Source organism: Pelecanus crispus, chromosome 3 (genome assembly GCF_030463565.1).
Source record: "Pelecanus crispus isolate bPelCri1 chromosome 3, bPelCri1.pri, whole genome shotgun sequence".
Taxonomy (NCBI): domain Eukaryota; kingdom Metazoa; phylum Chordata; class Aves; order Pelecaniformes; family Pelecanidae; genus Pelecanus; species Pelecanus crispus.
In genome coordinates, this window is record NC_134645.1 from 59,034,083 (window position 1) to 59,050,734 (window position 16,652).

Here is a 16,652-nt window from a genome sequence, read left to right on the forward strand (position 1 = left end):
AGCATCCCATTTGATCCTCAGAGAAGAGAAAGCTGTACGAAGTCAGCACAAGCACGTGTGAATGTAACTTTGCCTCTGTTTCCTTACCCAAAAAACTTTTGCTAGGAAAACTGCTTTAAGGTGGGATAGGAAAACAGCCTTGGGCATATCAGGTCTCTGCCAGGCTAAAGGTATCTGCATCAAGCTTTTAACAACAACGACAACAAACACCAAACAATATTTTAAAAAAAAGAGGAAAAAGAAAAATAAAAGAAGGGGGAAAAAAAATAAAATTAAAAAAAAAAAACCCAACCCCCAAAAAACCCTTCAGCTGGAGGGTGGGGGTGAAGGGAGAGATGGGATGCTCTCTGGGCTTAGAGCAGGAGGAGTACTGGGCACAGCAAGGGAGGAGGTGAGCGCCCGGGGCGGGGAGGGAGCAGGGAAGAGAAGGGACCGCAAAACAAGAGTTTGGGGCAGCAGTGGGCAGGGGCATGTGGTTTCTGTGGAGGTGGAAGGAGCGGGGTTGGGGCAGGGAAGAGTTTTGTAAGTTGTGACCCACTCTGTAAAGGGTGAGATGGAAATTCTGAACCCAGCAAGAACAGGAGGAAAAAAACTGTGGAAAAACTAGGGAAGATGAGGAAACTGTGACACAGGGGAAAGCCAAAGAGGAGATGTTGGCGGTGCGGTTATGATGAGCAATTCTGATGCCACCATTCATTGGCAGAGGCACATCGTCTAATTTCCTTGCTGCATTTAAAGGCCTGCCAGCCCTGCATGCGTTGTCCTAACTTTCTGGCTTGTCACCTTGCGTCTGCTGTCCCCACAATTGCTGTGTTCACAGCTTTGCTCCATTTGTATGTCCGTTTTGATTGCATTGCCAAGACAGCACATCAGTACAACTCACTAAAGAGTTCCTCCGAGCCTGCTGCAAGACTCCAAGGCAGTGAGCCCAACTCAGGGCGGAAAAGGGACGTGGCTAAAATGCTATAAAAATCCCTTCGCTATCGATTACAAGTCATAGCGCTTTCTTAATAATGCTGATGACAAGTGGTGCTGTAATATTAAACTGTTCTTCTCAAGAGTTCAAAGCATCCCAGTCCCACCAGCACGTAGGAGGTAAATTCTACAGTGGTCTTGTATGTATGTGAGTGAATGCAGAGGAGACGTACCCTGAGGGAGAGAAGCAAAGGGCTTACGGCGGCAGAGTGAATGAGTTACAGCTCCAGGAGTAAAACTGAGATGTTCTGACTCCTGGCTTGGGGAAAGTCCATGCAAAAGGTGAAAGATGACATCTGAATTGTTATCTTAGAGAAATGTATGTAAACTACCTGTGTCCAACGTAGGAGTCTGATAAAGGCTTTCACCAAAAGGTTTCTTTGACTTGCAGATGTGGTCTGTCACGCTTGGTGAAGTCCAGGGCTTGCTTGCTCTTCCCTAGCAATCCAACACTTTTAAGAAGGAGAGAAGCTGTGAAACTTGCCTTGTTCTATTTACTTGTTTGTGATTAGTTCAAATGTTTGCATATAAATTGTGCCAGCTCTTACGGGAAGTGAGTTAAAATATTAGCAAAACTTCTCAGAATAATAGGCAAAACCAAGTGTTTGATACAGAGCAAGATTATTATCTACTTCATAGACCATCTTATGGCATTAACTTTTATGGTATCTAAGCTCACAAAATTAGTAGACTTGTCATCAATGTTCTGTGAGGGAGAAATTTAAGGAGAGGTGGGAGGAAGGTCCTGTGAGCTGCCCAGGACTGCATCGGGTGCAGAGGACCACCCTCTTTCCTGCTTTTTATACTGAGAAGCTGTTGCAGGGATGACTTCCACCCAAGAATTTTCAGTGAAATATTTGTATCTAGTTTCTGTAGCCCCTCTCAAAGGAGGGTATCTATGGCTTCCTAACTTTTCGGGAAAGGGTGAGAGTAGAGAAGGGAAGAGGGGTCTCTTTTATGACTTCTGTTTTTTTAAATTTTTTATTTTTTAATCTGAAAATGAATTTGGCAACTCTCTAAATCTCCCTTAGGAAAGCAGCCCTTCTCCTGGAGGGTTGCTCCCACTGCTTCAGTCCTCTTCTAAAAATCTTGACAAGCAAAAAGCAAAGAACATCAAGGGCTTTCCGAGCCTGTTGGGATTTATGGATTCGTTTTCAACTTGGCAGCAAGAGCTGGACTTGAATGCATCTCTGCAGAGATACCAAATAGCAACAGCCTCCTACCCTGCCTGCACAGAAGTTGCCTGCTCCTTTCTGTTAGCAGCCCCTTCCCTCACCTCAGGAGCTGACAAAACCAGAAAGAAATCCTCCTGCCTTGGAAAGTGCAAAAGGCTCTGCAGCGGAGCATCCTGGGTCCCAAGTGCTTGTGCTGTGGTGAAATAACGAAACAGCCTGTGCTTTCCGTGGGCTCTTGGCCAGCAGCAGAGCTCCTCTCAAGCAGGCAGTGACACAGTGCTGCTGCTGAGCTGCCCTTCGAACAAAAGCTCCATGAGAAAAAACCCTCTGGTGAGCAGAAGAGCCAAGAGAAATCAAGTTCTGTTTCATGCCAAAGACTGATTTATTTTCTTAGACACTTTCTCAGCAGAATGCACATTCTGTGCATTTTCCTGAAAGATTCCCCAGTAAAGAAGACAGAAATGAAAGAAAAATAAGTTATTAAACATCAAGAGAGGGTTTTAAACAACCACCAAATTCCTGTGTATCCTCAAAGGAAAAGGAGAAAAGCTTTATGCACGTCTCCAGCAAGCCGAGGGCACTATATAAAGGCAGCATGCCTGTTTTCCTGTAGATTTTAAATGCTTTCTGTATTGAAATATGTAACATACATTCCAGACATAAAACCAAATGTGGACATGTATGGTTATATCCTGCTCCATTGCTGTATGTATATTTTCTGAATGCTGTAATTTGGGACTTGTTCTGTTTCAGAATGTAGAAGGTATTTTTCCCCTCCTCATCACACTTTCTCTGCGAGTGTATATATGCATACAGCAATATATATGTGTACAGCAGTAGCTGGGAAAGCTCTGGTACAGGTTGTTAGGCAAGCCATTAAATGCCTTATGGCGCTTCAATGTGTTAAGTGTGGCGAGTGGCATATTCCAGCGCAACTAACAATGGCTGTAGAGCTCAAGTAGTTTTCAAAGCATTTCACAGGGCTTTTATTCCATAGTTTTGTTTTAACGTCAGTTCTAATCTTTATGCAATATGCAGTGGATAAATTTATAAGCCATACTGGTGATCCAGTTATATATATATATTATGACTATAATTAGTAGAAAATTCATGACATATGGAAAAACTATCATGTTCTCTGAAGATAAATTGTACCTCCAAACTCCAAATTACAATTTCTTGGAGCCAACCATATGGCCATAAGAAATTGAACTAATACAGTGTACTTACTTCCTGAAGATTCTTTAAAGACTACCACCAAAAAAAAGCTGCTGGCAGTTTCCAGAGGGAAACAGGTCAAACTACTACCACTTTCAAAAATGCATCATGTGATAATGTCGCTAAAGGTAAATTACTACTCCTTAGTCATCTTTTTGAAAGCAAGAGAATTCAGAGTTGTCAGTGAGGGCCATGTTTAATTCCTGCCTGGAACCAACATCACCAATTGCCCTTCAGAGAAGAACGAAACAGAGATACTGCAGGGTCAGAGAGTTTGTAAATCCCACCTGAATGTTGGACTTGATAAAGCACCAGTGCTAAGAGGAATGGGGGAAAAAAAAAAATAAAAGCAAACAAAAAAGAAAAAAGATGACATTATTCAGAGCGTAAAGTGTTCTAGATGACCATTTTATAATGTGTTAAAGCACTTTTAAAACATGTCATATTGACATACTTAAACTTTGGTATAATGCCAAAAACTTTCAGGATCAATCGTAATATTTGAATTACAACCTGAAGAATTCAGTGGAATAATGCAGAGATTAGCAGCTTTACAGCTTACTGAAAATCAAACATGTCCCAACAGAACACAGTTTAGATATCTGTAATCATAAATCAGCCATATGGGAAAACATTTGGTAATTAAGGGCTAAGTCAACAACAGTTTTCTTCTTTGATACAACAGAGACACTTTAAAGCTCCCCCCTGCCTTGGTATCTATCATCTGTGTTAATTCAAAAATGAAGAAACAACCCCAGTCCCTCAGGCCACATCAGGACTTATATTGTAGATGACTTCCCTGATTTTACTTATATTGTGTGTGATCCCTGAGAAATGTACCTGCAGCTACCTTCAAGTGCTCTGGAGTATCTCCACCACCTCTGCTAGTGATTCTGTGGGTTCACAGCATTGGTTTATAAACACAAGGTGTGTCTTTGAAAGCTAGAAGGCAATAATATGGACCTGAAGATGCCTTCTAGCAGAGAGCACAGGTCAGGCGAATAGGGCAAATTACTTTTATGTGCTAACTGAGCAAGTAGTCACAGGGGGTCTATGGAGACCCTGTTACTGGGACCCACGGAGCATGGATCTTTTACAGTAGTTGAACAGTAAGTTAGGACTTTAAAAACAGGTCTAGTGTTTCAAGGCATTAATGAAGATCTATGCCATCCTGAAATCAGTCATAGAATCATAGAATTGTTTAGGTTGGAAAAGACCTTTAAGATCATCCAGTCCAACCATTAACCTACACTACCAAGTCCACTCTAAACCAATCAAGGGTAGGCTAGACTAAACCATGTCCCGAAGTGCCACATCTATCTGTCATCAGTGAGATTCAAATGCTGACAGCCTGGTTACCTTGAGCCCTCCCATTCACTTCCATGGGAGATGAATGATCCCTCTGCAGTGAGCAGCAGCCTTTGCCTTGACCTGACGCCCCATGCGACTTAGCTGGTTGATGCTTAGACTTGTGCTCCTGGAACAGCTATAACCCTTGCCATAAAGCCCTTTAATAACAGTTCATTAGGCCTCAGCTTTGTGCCCTGGGGCTTGTTGGGAAAGATTTGATCTGGAGGCTTCACAAGTTTCTGTGTCTTTGAATCAGTAAAGTCAAACTAGCACTATCCTTGATATCAGGGTACAAAGCCATGATGTGGTTCACCTCGCTGTAAGGGAAAAGGGAGCACAGCTCCCTGTATATGTTTGCTTGCTGGGCAGAAGGTGGCCTTGCAGCTGGAGTGGGCCAGTAGTCACTATAAGAGGCATCAGGGTAAGCATGAGCTTTCTGGAAGAAGCCCAGCCTATTGCTGGCGTCTAACAGAAAGGGCTGCCGTGGGGGACGGCTGGGGAAACAGTGCTGCTGCTGCTGCAGCTGACGCTCGCTGTACAAGTGAAGGGGGCCGGGGGGAAGAGCTGAGGACTGAGGCAAAACACAGTGCTGAGCACCATCAAGGACGTAGCGGCTCCTCTGACCCATCCCGTGCATGCCGCAGCACTCCTGAGGCCAGCCGGGGTCTGGGCGCACCCCACCCCGCGCAGGCTGCACCGTCTGCTGGAAAGGGCATCCCGGTAGGCAGGTGCGGTCCAAGCCATGGGCGCGATGAAGCGAGTACGGGTTGTGCCTGAGGTCACCGCAGCGATGAGGGCTGTCCGTCACATCTCTGTCCTGAGAGGTATGCACGGACCGATTGTAACCATAGGTGTCATCGGTGATGGACAGGGCTGACAGCTTCTCCAGGAGCGGCTGGTCTCGCAGCAGCTCCGCCTGTAGCAACCGCTTGTCCAGCCCCAGGTCAGCGCCGGGGCTGCCGGCCCAGGTGCCGGACAGCTGCTCACGGCAGCTCCCCTGGGACCACCCTGGGTAGCAGGAAGGCCCTGCGGAGCCGCTGGCTTCTTGCAGCATTTCTGTGCAGGCATCGGGCGGAGCAGGCTCTCCTCTGGTCCTGTATGGTGAGTGGTTACGTTGTTCCTCCTCTTTCCCCAGGCTTAACGGGACCTTTATTTTGGCCCTGAGCTCATCAGCGACCGAGACCTGAGCTTGATGTGGTCTCTCTGGGTGGTAAAATTTGCATTTATTGCCATAGGTGCATTTTTTACCTGAAAGAATCAAAAATCAAACAAGAGGTTGTCGCTAGCAGCCATGTCGATTAATGTAGTCATCACTTCTCCCCAGCACTATGCATTTGCATGGGTGCGGTGAGAACAAACAGCGAAGAGGGGAAGTGCCGTTTTCCAATTCAGTACTTTTGACCCCAGATTTAAATATTGCTGACCTAAATAGCAGGGTGAAGCAGCAGGGAAAGGAAGTTTCTGCTATTTTGGAACTGTCTGAAATTAATTTATGTTCCGGTTGCTGCACTCAGTGGCCTGGGAGACCTGCTGCTACACAGGGTTGCTTTAAAAATGGTGTAGAGATTTACCTCTGAGAAACTTCCGCATTACTGGAAAGCTGTTCGGGGCCAGGGTGGGGGGAAGCATTTGGATGGCCTTTCCTGAGTGCTGTAATCAAAGTCCACCCTGCAATGTGAAAAGTGTGTGCAGGCTGGGGGGGGTCAGCATGGCCACGGTGCCCGGTTTGGGTGCTGCATGCGGGTGAGGATGGAGGAGCCAGAAACAGCTGCTGCCTTTACTGAGGCTGGAGCCACTTAAGCAGGAGGGGGAAAAAGCGTCACCCTGGCCAAAAACTCTACCGCACAAAGCGCCAAGTACCACGCAAGCACATGGCAACGGCGCTCGCTCTTAGCTGAAGGAAAGCACCACTAGGAAGTAAGGGGCAGGAGGAATTGGGGTGGCAGTTCACAGCACGGAGAGAAACCCACCATAGGGGCAAAGCTGCCATTTTGTTTCAGGAAGCACTGGCTGTTTGCTGAGGAAGTTATTAAGAGTGGGTCCATGCCGGCCTAATGGATCATCAGGAGGCATAAACCTGAAAAAGGAAAAAGTCACAGGGGTAACAAAACTACCTCGAGCTCTTGGAGCTAAAGTGTCATCACAGCTTGCGGGCAGAAAATCCTTGTGATCCTTTTGTAGCCTGGCCTTCAGGAGTCAGCCTGCGCTACTAGATACGGTGCCTTCCTGCCTGCTAAGCCAATACTTCAGCTTCACGTAGCTGGTTTTTCCTAATAACTTAAAACAACTGGGAATACACGGCGGCTTGGCGCAGCTCTGGCCGGCCAGCAGCCCCTGCCGTTACAGCATCGCTTCCTTTTTCTCTGAAGCAGCAGCAGCAAACTCTTCTGTGCTCCCAGCACTGCGAGCCTCAGCGGCAGCTCCCTTCTGCAGCAAACTCACGTTTCTCTTACTAAATACTTGTAGGAGAATGAGGTTTAAAAATCCAGCGGTTAATTCAGAGCTACAGCCGATCATGCGTGTGGTGTGATAATCCCAGCCTTTTTCAAGGATTCAGTAAAGGCTTCCCTCTACAAGGCCTGCAAAAATGCTCAGATGATACTGTTTATTATTCTGTGCCAGTACCTACCTGGATGTGATGCTGCAGGAAGAAAACTAATTAGCATCTCTGGACTTGTTTGCAAATGAATCTGCACCGCACCCACCCGCAGAACAACTCTGTCCGACGAAGGGAGTCGCGGGTGGGAGGGGAAGGGAATTTGTTCATCTGCACCCGCCTGTGCACCACCGGGAATTTGTTCATCTGCATAATGGGACTGAAACCTCCAACTTCAGGCTGTGGTTTTTGAGAGGTTTCCAAAGCTGTGCAAGAAGTTCCCGCTAAAATTGTTCAAATGAGCTTCAGAGTAGCAGCTAGACTTTCTGAGGGGAAAGGTTCTGAAAAGATCTGGCAATCCATACGAAATAGGAAGGAAAATATCATATAAATTGTAACCCATTAGTAACTAGGGAAGAAGCCTGGTGGTAGTTGGAGATAATGGACTGGAGCTTCGAGAAATACTGTATGCTGATGTTCAGCGACTGCATTTCTGCCAACAATGTAAGAGGAAAACTGAAGCCCCGTGCCAAGCACTCCCATCCAGTTTTGGAGGTGGGAGAGCCTGGTCTCCATCCTGACCCATGGAGAGTGCCACTGTGTGAGGCAGCGTCTCCGCTCGCACTTGTCCGTGCACACTGGATGCCTGCATGTGCATTTCCCCAGCCAAACTGACCGCTGACGAACACCTCTGCTAGTAGGAAACTCGGACAAGGTTAGTACGTACAGACTGAGGAACATACAGCTCGGCCTTGCAAGCACGGCGCAAGTGCTTTAATGAAAAGCTTCCCCAATGGGGATGGCTAAGGGGGCAGAGACCAGCTTGTCATCACTCTCTTCTAGAAAGTTATTATTAGAAAAGCATAGGAAAAAGGGCTGTTCTGCCTTGTAGGGAAATTAAAAATATGGCCAGATAGCCAGTCTCCTCTCACTGATTTAATTCTGTCATCCTGCTATGAAAGAGAAATGAAAAGATACCAGGCCTTGGGTTAACATCCCACTTCAGATTGGGAAGAAGCAAAGCTGCTCACTAATGTTGCCTTTGAAATAGAGAAGTTCATTGAAGAGTGACTGGGGGTTTTAAGACCAAAGCTGAGGGAGCAGGAACTTAAGAAATGAGATAAGAAAAGCTGCAGAATTCCCTTCAGAAAAAGGCTTGCATACTCTGCTACTGGTGGGAGGTGCATTAATATTGGAGCTGACTGGGTGTGGTGGTGCAGCCCCCCGGGCCACTCTGAGATCCCAGGATAAGCCCTGTTATCTTGGTCATAAGCTGTTATCTTGGTCATAAGCGCAGTGACTTGGGCGTCAGGCACTCTCTGGCCACACCTGGGCCACCTGCTGCCTGAATTGTGTATCAGAATAACTCAGCACTGATTGTGGCCAGAACGTAAAACACTGCCCAAAGCCAATCATCTCGAGATCCTATGAACAGCGATCCAAAAGGGAGACCTTTTGAGCTCTCCGGGACCGCAGCGGGCTGTGTGACCCAGTGTCTCCCCTGCGCTGGGACGCCTCTCGGGGCAGATTTCGCGAGGATTGAAGGATCACCCATCGATGATTTTGCGAGGACTCAAAGGCCTGATTTCGCGAGGTTCACCGACCGTCCATTGATGAATGCCGGCACATAAAAGTAAGTAATTCATGCAACTCATGAAAAGGGAAATTTTAATCACAGGTTAACCTCTGTGTGTGTGTGCAATTTCGTTCAGAACTGTTTGTCTGTCTGTCTGTGCGATTTGATTTAGAGCTGTTTGTCGGTCTGCCTGTCTGCATGTGTGTGATTTGATTTAAACCCCAGCTGTGTGTGCAGCCCTGCTGTAAGTTTCGGGTGACCCTTGTCATTCTCGAATCTTTAAATAAGTCACTGTTTTGATTGGAACAAATTCCATTGAATCGCTCTGTTAATTTGGCTGATGCTTAAGTGCTATTAAGAATTATACAACCTAATTCTGTGATCTATCTCAAAAATACTAATAAATTCTAAATTGCTGCTAAACCAAAGCCATGTAAAAAATCACATTCGCAACACTTGGCCCATAATGTTTCCATTAAAGATTTCTTAACAACAGCTGTCTCTTACCTGTTATTGACAAAAGAGTACATGAGTAGTCGTTGCTCAATAAACCATTTCCACTCAGGGTTTTCATTCTGGAGATCCCGGTAATGGTCATTGGAAACAATGACTCCATCTTTCTCATAAGCAACTTTCACTATATAGCGATCATCGTAGCAAACTACCCTCTTGCCTTTCACCTTCCGGGATGGGGTGTACACAAGGATCGATTGCTTTTCAAGGTCTTCAAGAATGTGCTGATCTGGTGGGGTGGTTGGCAGAAATAGAAGGGAAAAAATAAAAATAAAAAAAATAATCAATTAATAATGACCAGGTCTCAATCATGGGCTAGAAACCTACAGGAATCTAAAGATGTTCCAGCACTTTGAGCAACTTAAAGCAGTGTGATTTTCAGATGCACTGATATCTGGTGGTTATTTGGCAACTTGAAAAATAGGTCTTTTACAAAAGCATCTAATCTTAAAATTTGAGATACCTTTTTTAATTTTTCAGTCCTATCCAGAGAAGGATGGCTTGAATTCTACACCAGAGACATGCTGAACCCCTGTAGTTCCCTTTTTACCCCACTAGATGCTAGAGGGCTCATAACCAGCCCTGGTATGAGTGTTACTGGGAGAGAAAATGTGCCTGATAAAACAAACAAACAAACAAACAAACTTCTTTTGCTGCCGTTGAGGACGCTCTGGCTTCTTGTCATTCCTGCTACACAGAAAGGCGGATCCCCAGCCGCCTCATCTGCAGCTGCAGATGCCGAGCTGCTGGCACAAATGTGGCAGATCTATTTCCATACAAACTAAATATTGTCACCCTCCGCAGACTTCAGATGGTGCGTTTCCTTCTCCTGGAAGAGGAACCCATGTAGCTCCTGTATTGGGGTAATAGGCTAACGGATAATAGTCAAGCAGCAGTGAACGCTTTGGATCCTGCCGCCTTTGGATAATGTGTGAAACGATGTCGTCGTCTCCTGGATGGCCTTAAAAGCTCTGCAGACACATTGCGAGCTGACAAACTCACTCTTTCTTTAAGTCAGCTGGCAGCAACTTGTGCTTCTAAAGCAGAAGGCTCAAAGCAGTGTAACAAAGCCTTGTGTGCCATTTCAGCTGCCAGCCAGGAGCGTGTGGCAATAAATTAATGACTAATTTAAGTGCTAGAAACCTAATACACAACCTGCACTCTGCTTGTCTTTACAGGGCAAAACCGAACTGGACTCTTCGCACCCCCTGCCTCCAAACTGCACCTAATGGTTGCCAAATTATGCTCAGGATGGCGACCTACCTGCAATTGGACTGTCTTGTCGAGGGGGCTCCTTTCTCCAGAGTGGGACAAAAACCTTGATGTACGTGTGCCCCCTGTCTCGAAACCAATCCACTGCCAGCTGGATGCCCCAGCAGGAGAATATCTCTTTGTTTCCATGACTATATAAAAAAAAAGAGGAGGATGGTGAGGCAAAGATTTCAAGAAGCTTAGAGGTCTCTTTAACTGAGCCAGTAATGAAAAGACAAAACAAACAGCTTTTGTGTCATTCACCAGTTTCCAAGAAAGCAACCTGGCAGGGTGTCCTGGTTGGACAGATCCAAACAAGTCCTCCAGCACAACCAGAAACTTGTTATCTGAAGCAGTTTGGATCCTTAAAATGAGAGGTATCCTACCCCCCATTTCTATGACCTGCCTGCTACCCAAGCCTGTTGCTTCCATCTGTATCTGTATGGACTTGGGTCCTAAAGTACTGGCAAGATCTTAGGCTGTGTCAGACGTTTCACGTGCCTTGTCTGATAATGGCTTGAGGAGTGAGAGTTTCTTCCAGCACAAGCAGAAACCCACGAGGCTCTCCTATGAGAAATAAAATGTGGGAATTTTCTTCTGTGGTAACAGTGACATTAGGGATTTTAATGTCTGAAGTAGCTGCAAGTGTGATCGCAGGTCATTCTGCTGCTGACCTCTTTTGGAAACAGGAGTCAAACTATGGGGGAAGGAAAACTGTAAGAGGCAGGATGTGAAATACAGAGAACCTAACCCAGGACACCAAAAATGGGACAAGACCTCAGTGGAGATGGCCACAGGCACCTCAGGCCCATCTTTATCTTGCCCTCGTTGGTCCATTTTGTCTTCATTGCACAGAGAGGTAGGAAAGCCCCAGGACAGGCACTGTAGAGGAGGCAGTCAAGGCGAGCTCTGGAGAATTATCAATATTCAGAGCAAGACACAGAAAACAACCTCAAAAAACCCAATTGGGGGTAATATTCTTCCTAGGTTTCTCCCTCCCTATTGAAAGTTCTCACTGCTTGTCATTCTCTTATCTAAAATTTTATTACAGTGCGGTGCACGTGCAAAGGAAGGTAATTTGTTAACTACCTCTGCACGAGGAAACAAAAATAAATTCTACACAAAGTCCTAAAATAGATAAACACCCTCACAATATCTACAGAAACATCATCCTTGTACTTTGAGCTTTCTGGATAATATGACCACAGCCCCACTCAGGCTTTCACCTCTGCAAAACATACTACATACTTGTAAATTACTCTCTTGGTTACTACACCCACCTGCAGTGACGGACCAGTCAAGGATGATGCCACAGTCTTAAATGCCTCTCTCCTCACCATCCCCCAGGAATTCAAGTCTAGGTTCCACCTACATCAGCCTCATAATCAAAGCTCCATCTGACACCTAATAAAAGTGTCAGTGCTGAAATGGTGACCACAAATGAAAAATAGTGCAGTTTGGAGGAAGAAACCCAGTTGTTCATTAATAGCTACCCAGGCAATAAGAAGTCTTAAAAAAAAGCCCCCACCAATAATAAATGGTCTGACGTGCTTGACACATCTAATCTCCATTCTAGAGCTACAGTTTTGTTTGGGTTTAAAGGATAGGATCTAACCAGGATAGGTATAAAGTCACCTGGACAGGTACATTGGAAGTGCAGGTGACTTTTTCAGATAACTGCCATTAAAAGGAAGTCTAGGTACATCTTTAATGCCACGACTCAAACAAAGTTCGACAACAGCCTGCTTTAACACTGACTACTCGTATATAACACCTCATCAGCTTTAGGAAAGTAATTCTGGATATACCCATAGTGCAGAAGGTAAAGCACTCAAGCACAAGTGATTTGGCCAAAAGGACAAGCAAAACAAGCAAGAATAGGCACCTGGAATTGTTTCTCAGCATTATCACTTAATCCAGTGGCTGCTACAGCCAAACCTAGAGAATGTGTATCTAAAATAGTACGTACACGCATGGCGTGCTGCAGTGTCGACACAACTGAACACCAATGTCTGCTGTGCAACGGAGCAGGGGCTTTAAAACTTTACATTCTCCCTGGCCTCTGTACCTATCACAGCTTAAAAACTAGGTGTACGTGCAAGCGCTAGACTAGATAGCCTCTTCAGTGTGCCGTGAATAGGGTTATGACAGTTCCCTTTTCATGTTAAGACAACTCCATTTATTTTTTTCCACTAGCCTTGCTAAACCATCCTCCCAGCTTCCCATGGATAGCTGGCAGATGGCTAACTTGTTCATTACACAACGGAAAAACAAAGAGAGACGCCTGACTAGTGAGACTGGCTGAAGGCAAGGTTATTTTCCATTCAGGTTCTATGGATAGGCTGATTGATGATTGGAGACTGCCAACTCACTCGCTTTATTACCCTGAGGCATACACATCCTTTTCAAAACCTTGCAGCCCGCAATGGGCCCTGAACGCCGACTCTGAAATGCTCCAGAAACACCAATCCTAAGACAGAAATACAATTGCTCAAGATGCTTTTCTCCACACAGGCAACTGGCTCTCCAAGCTTCATCTTTTTGACAGCTTCATCCCTAAACTGCTGCTTCTCCTGCACTTTCATGGGTTTTGGTGTTGATGACTCTGAAGTTTTCCCAGCAAGGAAACCTAAAATCCCTTTTCCCTTATTTTTGCAAACAGCCCTTCTCCATCTGACAGCAGCAAACCAGAAAAATTAAAATGAGGATACTGGAAGCACTCACCAAGCCCATCCCATTAGCCAAAGAAAATGCCATTCAACACTGCTTTGGAAAGGCATCCAGGAGAGGAAAGCAGCTCCTTCCAGGATGCTTCAGTTCAGTATGAACTGAACTGACAAGCTCAATAGTCTTCTCCATGATCCAAGCAGTCTTTATCAAGACAGAGTTTGGGGATGTCTGAGAAGATCTGTAAAACCTTTGCCTTTCTGAAATGCAAAAGTACTTCACATTCCTCTAATTCCTTTTAAGTAAAAGATGAGGAATTCACAGCAGAACACCAGCCTTCAATAATCTAGCAGGCAGACATCTCTCAGACTCACAGTTTGGAAATTATTGTACAAAAAGATTTAAATTTTACATGCCAGAACTACGTGTGGCTTCTTGAAAACCCATTTAGGTGAGCATGCGGTCTAGGAAAGCAATACGACATGCTAGCTCAAGCCATTTGCTGCACATAACAGTAATGACATTTGTTTTAAATAATCTCTGTCTAGCAAACTCCTGTGCATGGGCTGGCACAGTGGGATCATCTCAGTACTTTCCCAGAGTAGTCCAAGCTCAAAACATGCTCTGTCTCATTAGCCACCAACCTACTCTGGGCCTCCTGCTCAGTGGCAATGGTGCGTTTTCTGCCATCTTGGAAACAATGCTGTTCTCTGCCTTGTCCGCCTCTGCCTGCTCTAAAAAAGCCCTGGTAAATTGGTGAGGACCAGGGTGTTCCGGGAGAATGAAGCGCATGGCCAGTCAAGGGTAGTATTGCCCCTAACACAATGAAAGCGTAGGTGCTCAGCTCAGCTGCTCTGCCTGCATGGGTGCTCATTTCTTTTGGAGAGAGGCAAGGACACCCTAAAGAGGGTCTAGGGTGAAAATGCAAATGGGGGCAGGAGATCCTAACACCTGGCTACTGAGCTCATGGCCCAGCCAAGGCTAAACAATTTTGCTCTATTGTGTATTTCTCACTCATGAGCTGCCCTGACCGAGGAACCCTTCATTTTCGGATGGGATTTCTCCCTTCATCCAGAAGATGGCATAATTTGCGTAGTCTCTAGTTGCTCTGGATGTGCTTGGCCCCTTTCCCCTCTAACCAGAGGGGATGTGGTCTCATCTCACCTCACACCAAAGCTAACTGAAGGAGGAAGCCCTCCTCCGCCTTGTCCCAACCTGCAAGGACTTGGGCTTGGCCATGCTGAGCGGGAAGGGAAGTTAACAGGGAAAACCGGTGGATAGCCAGTGCGCCCTGGACTCTCGACTGCTGGGGCCTCTGGCTGTCCATATCGCTTAGGTAAACAGAGGCCAAGCCATGACTGTCTTTGGCCTTCCCATCCATGTGGATGTGCCAGGCTCCCCACCAGTTAGAGTGCTTTCACAGTGTCAGGGCACTGCTTAGGAAATGTAATTGGCCAGGATGGGTTGCTATGATGTTTCCCAGAAACAGAATTAATTACGGAGGAAATGAGACTATTCAATACACGTCAACTATCAATTCCCTGATATTTCCATAACAATGAAGCCAAAACGAAAACCAAGAAAAATATACAAGCTGGGAACATTGTTGGGGTTTACTTGCAAGTCAAAACAGTACAACTGTGATGTTGTTAGGAACCACAGCCACCTGTCTTTATTTTCCCTCTCCTTCTTAGGTTAGTTGGGCTGTTCTGTCTGTCTGGTCACCAGTTTTTCCTGGCAACACCTCAGCATATAGATTTAGAAATCCTAGGTACCCATTTGAAAAGGCACGTAAATATCAGTGGTGAACTAAAAGGGAGAGAGAGCTGCTGAATCATACTGCCGTACATGGTAGTGGTTAGCTAGCTGGTGGCTTATGAAAGGTCAAAACGCAGAGCGAGCCAGTGATTGCGTTTGGCGTGCATATTTATGGGCATAGAGACAGTAGGTCCCAGGAAGCCTTGCCTCAGCCAAAGAACAGGAATAAGCAGTGGTTCATACATTATACATCAAATACACCAATGCACCTCTCACCTGAAGAAGAAACATACTTCAAGCCATCAGCTTTAAAATTCAAAAGCTTCAGAGCAGGAGAGATGCCTTTTACGAAACAGAGCTTACCTCATTGCAACATTGCTGCCATCGATCACAATGGGTCTCAAATGATCAGAAGAATCACCTTCATCTTCTCCAAGCCACTTTGACCTTGGTGAAGCGCTACGTGAGCCACGGGCAACCAGTTTTAGCAGGGAAGGCTGAGCCTGGCTCTCCAGAGCTTGAGGTTTGCTCCCCATCCGAATCAGCTCTTTCAGCACATCGTCTTCCAGGGCCTCTTGGCCCAGGTTCTCCAGCACTTTGCAGATGTCCTGCTTACCATAGCCCAGCTTGCAGAAAAAATCCAGCTTGCTCTGGTGCACTTCCACCCCTGCTGTAGAAACTTCTCTGGAGCGTGGTGGCACCGGCTTGCTAGAAAGTGAATTGGCCAGTGCCATCTTAGCAGGCATTTATGTTCCTTTAAACCCAGTGCTCCTGTCTTCATCCAAGAGGCATCAGCTTTAGGTGGGGGAAAGATGAGAAACAACAGAATTCAAGCGTTAAGGAAGAACATGCAGTTGTCTCAGTTAGTTGCCTAGTGCACAGCAAAGAGGCTATCTGATCAGCTGTCTTCTCTCTGAAGAGACTGTCCAGTCTTCTCCCAGCATTAACGCATTTTTCTGGTCTACCCTTATTTATAAAAGCACTGGGGTGTCCCGTGCAATGTTTGTCACTCTCCAGGCATTATGTCAGACAGGTGTCATCCTACTTCATGAGCTATGCAAGCCTGTCTGTACACAGACACACTGTATGCGTAATTTTGTTCTTCAGACTTATCTCACAGGAAATGATACAAAGCACGGTGTAACCGGGGATTTTCGATTTGCTCAGTGTGGTTTGTGAGCCACAGATAAAAATCTGTTGAATATTGTTGGATGAGCTCAGATGCTATAGCAACTTCACAAGTATAGCAAGTTTCATCAAGTGATTTAAGGAAACATGTCGTTTGCAAAGTAGCTGGGAACGCTGAACTTTTTTTTATAGTTTTGTCTTTTCTAGTATGTGTCCGTGTGTGTATACGCAGACATACCTTATGAAATTCTGTCACTCATCTGTTCTGATGATGCCTGACTTACTCTTTTCCTGTTATTTGCTATTTCAGTGAGGGCTTTTACGTTCAGAGAAGCAGCTTGTTTTTTGGAAGCTGTCGGGGCAGTGGTTGGAAGCAGGCAATCTGAAAAGTGGTTTCAATTTCACTTATATTTATTGTCAAGAGAAACTGGTAATTCAGAAATGA

The 16,652-nt window shown here is 45.6% G+C and overlaps 1 protein-coding gene across 1 annotated transcript; it reads right to left on the bottom strand.

Moving 5' to 3' along the window:
• Positions 1–4,947: 4,947 nt before the first annotated feature.
• On the bottom strand, positions 4,948–15,825 carry ZC3H12D (zinc finger CCCH-type containing 12D). Its single transcript, XM_009479787.2, has 5 exons — positions 15,443–15,825; positions 10,667–10,806; positions 9,398–9,632; positions 6,689–6,795; positions 4,948–5,966 (listed from the first exon to the last, which is right to left on the bottom strand). Exons 1-5 carry the CDS (start codon positions 15,823–15,825, stop codon positions 4,948–4,950), a joined length of 1,884 nt encoding a protein of 627 aa, XP_009478062.1.
• Positions 15,826–16,652: the final 827 nt, after the last annotated feature.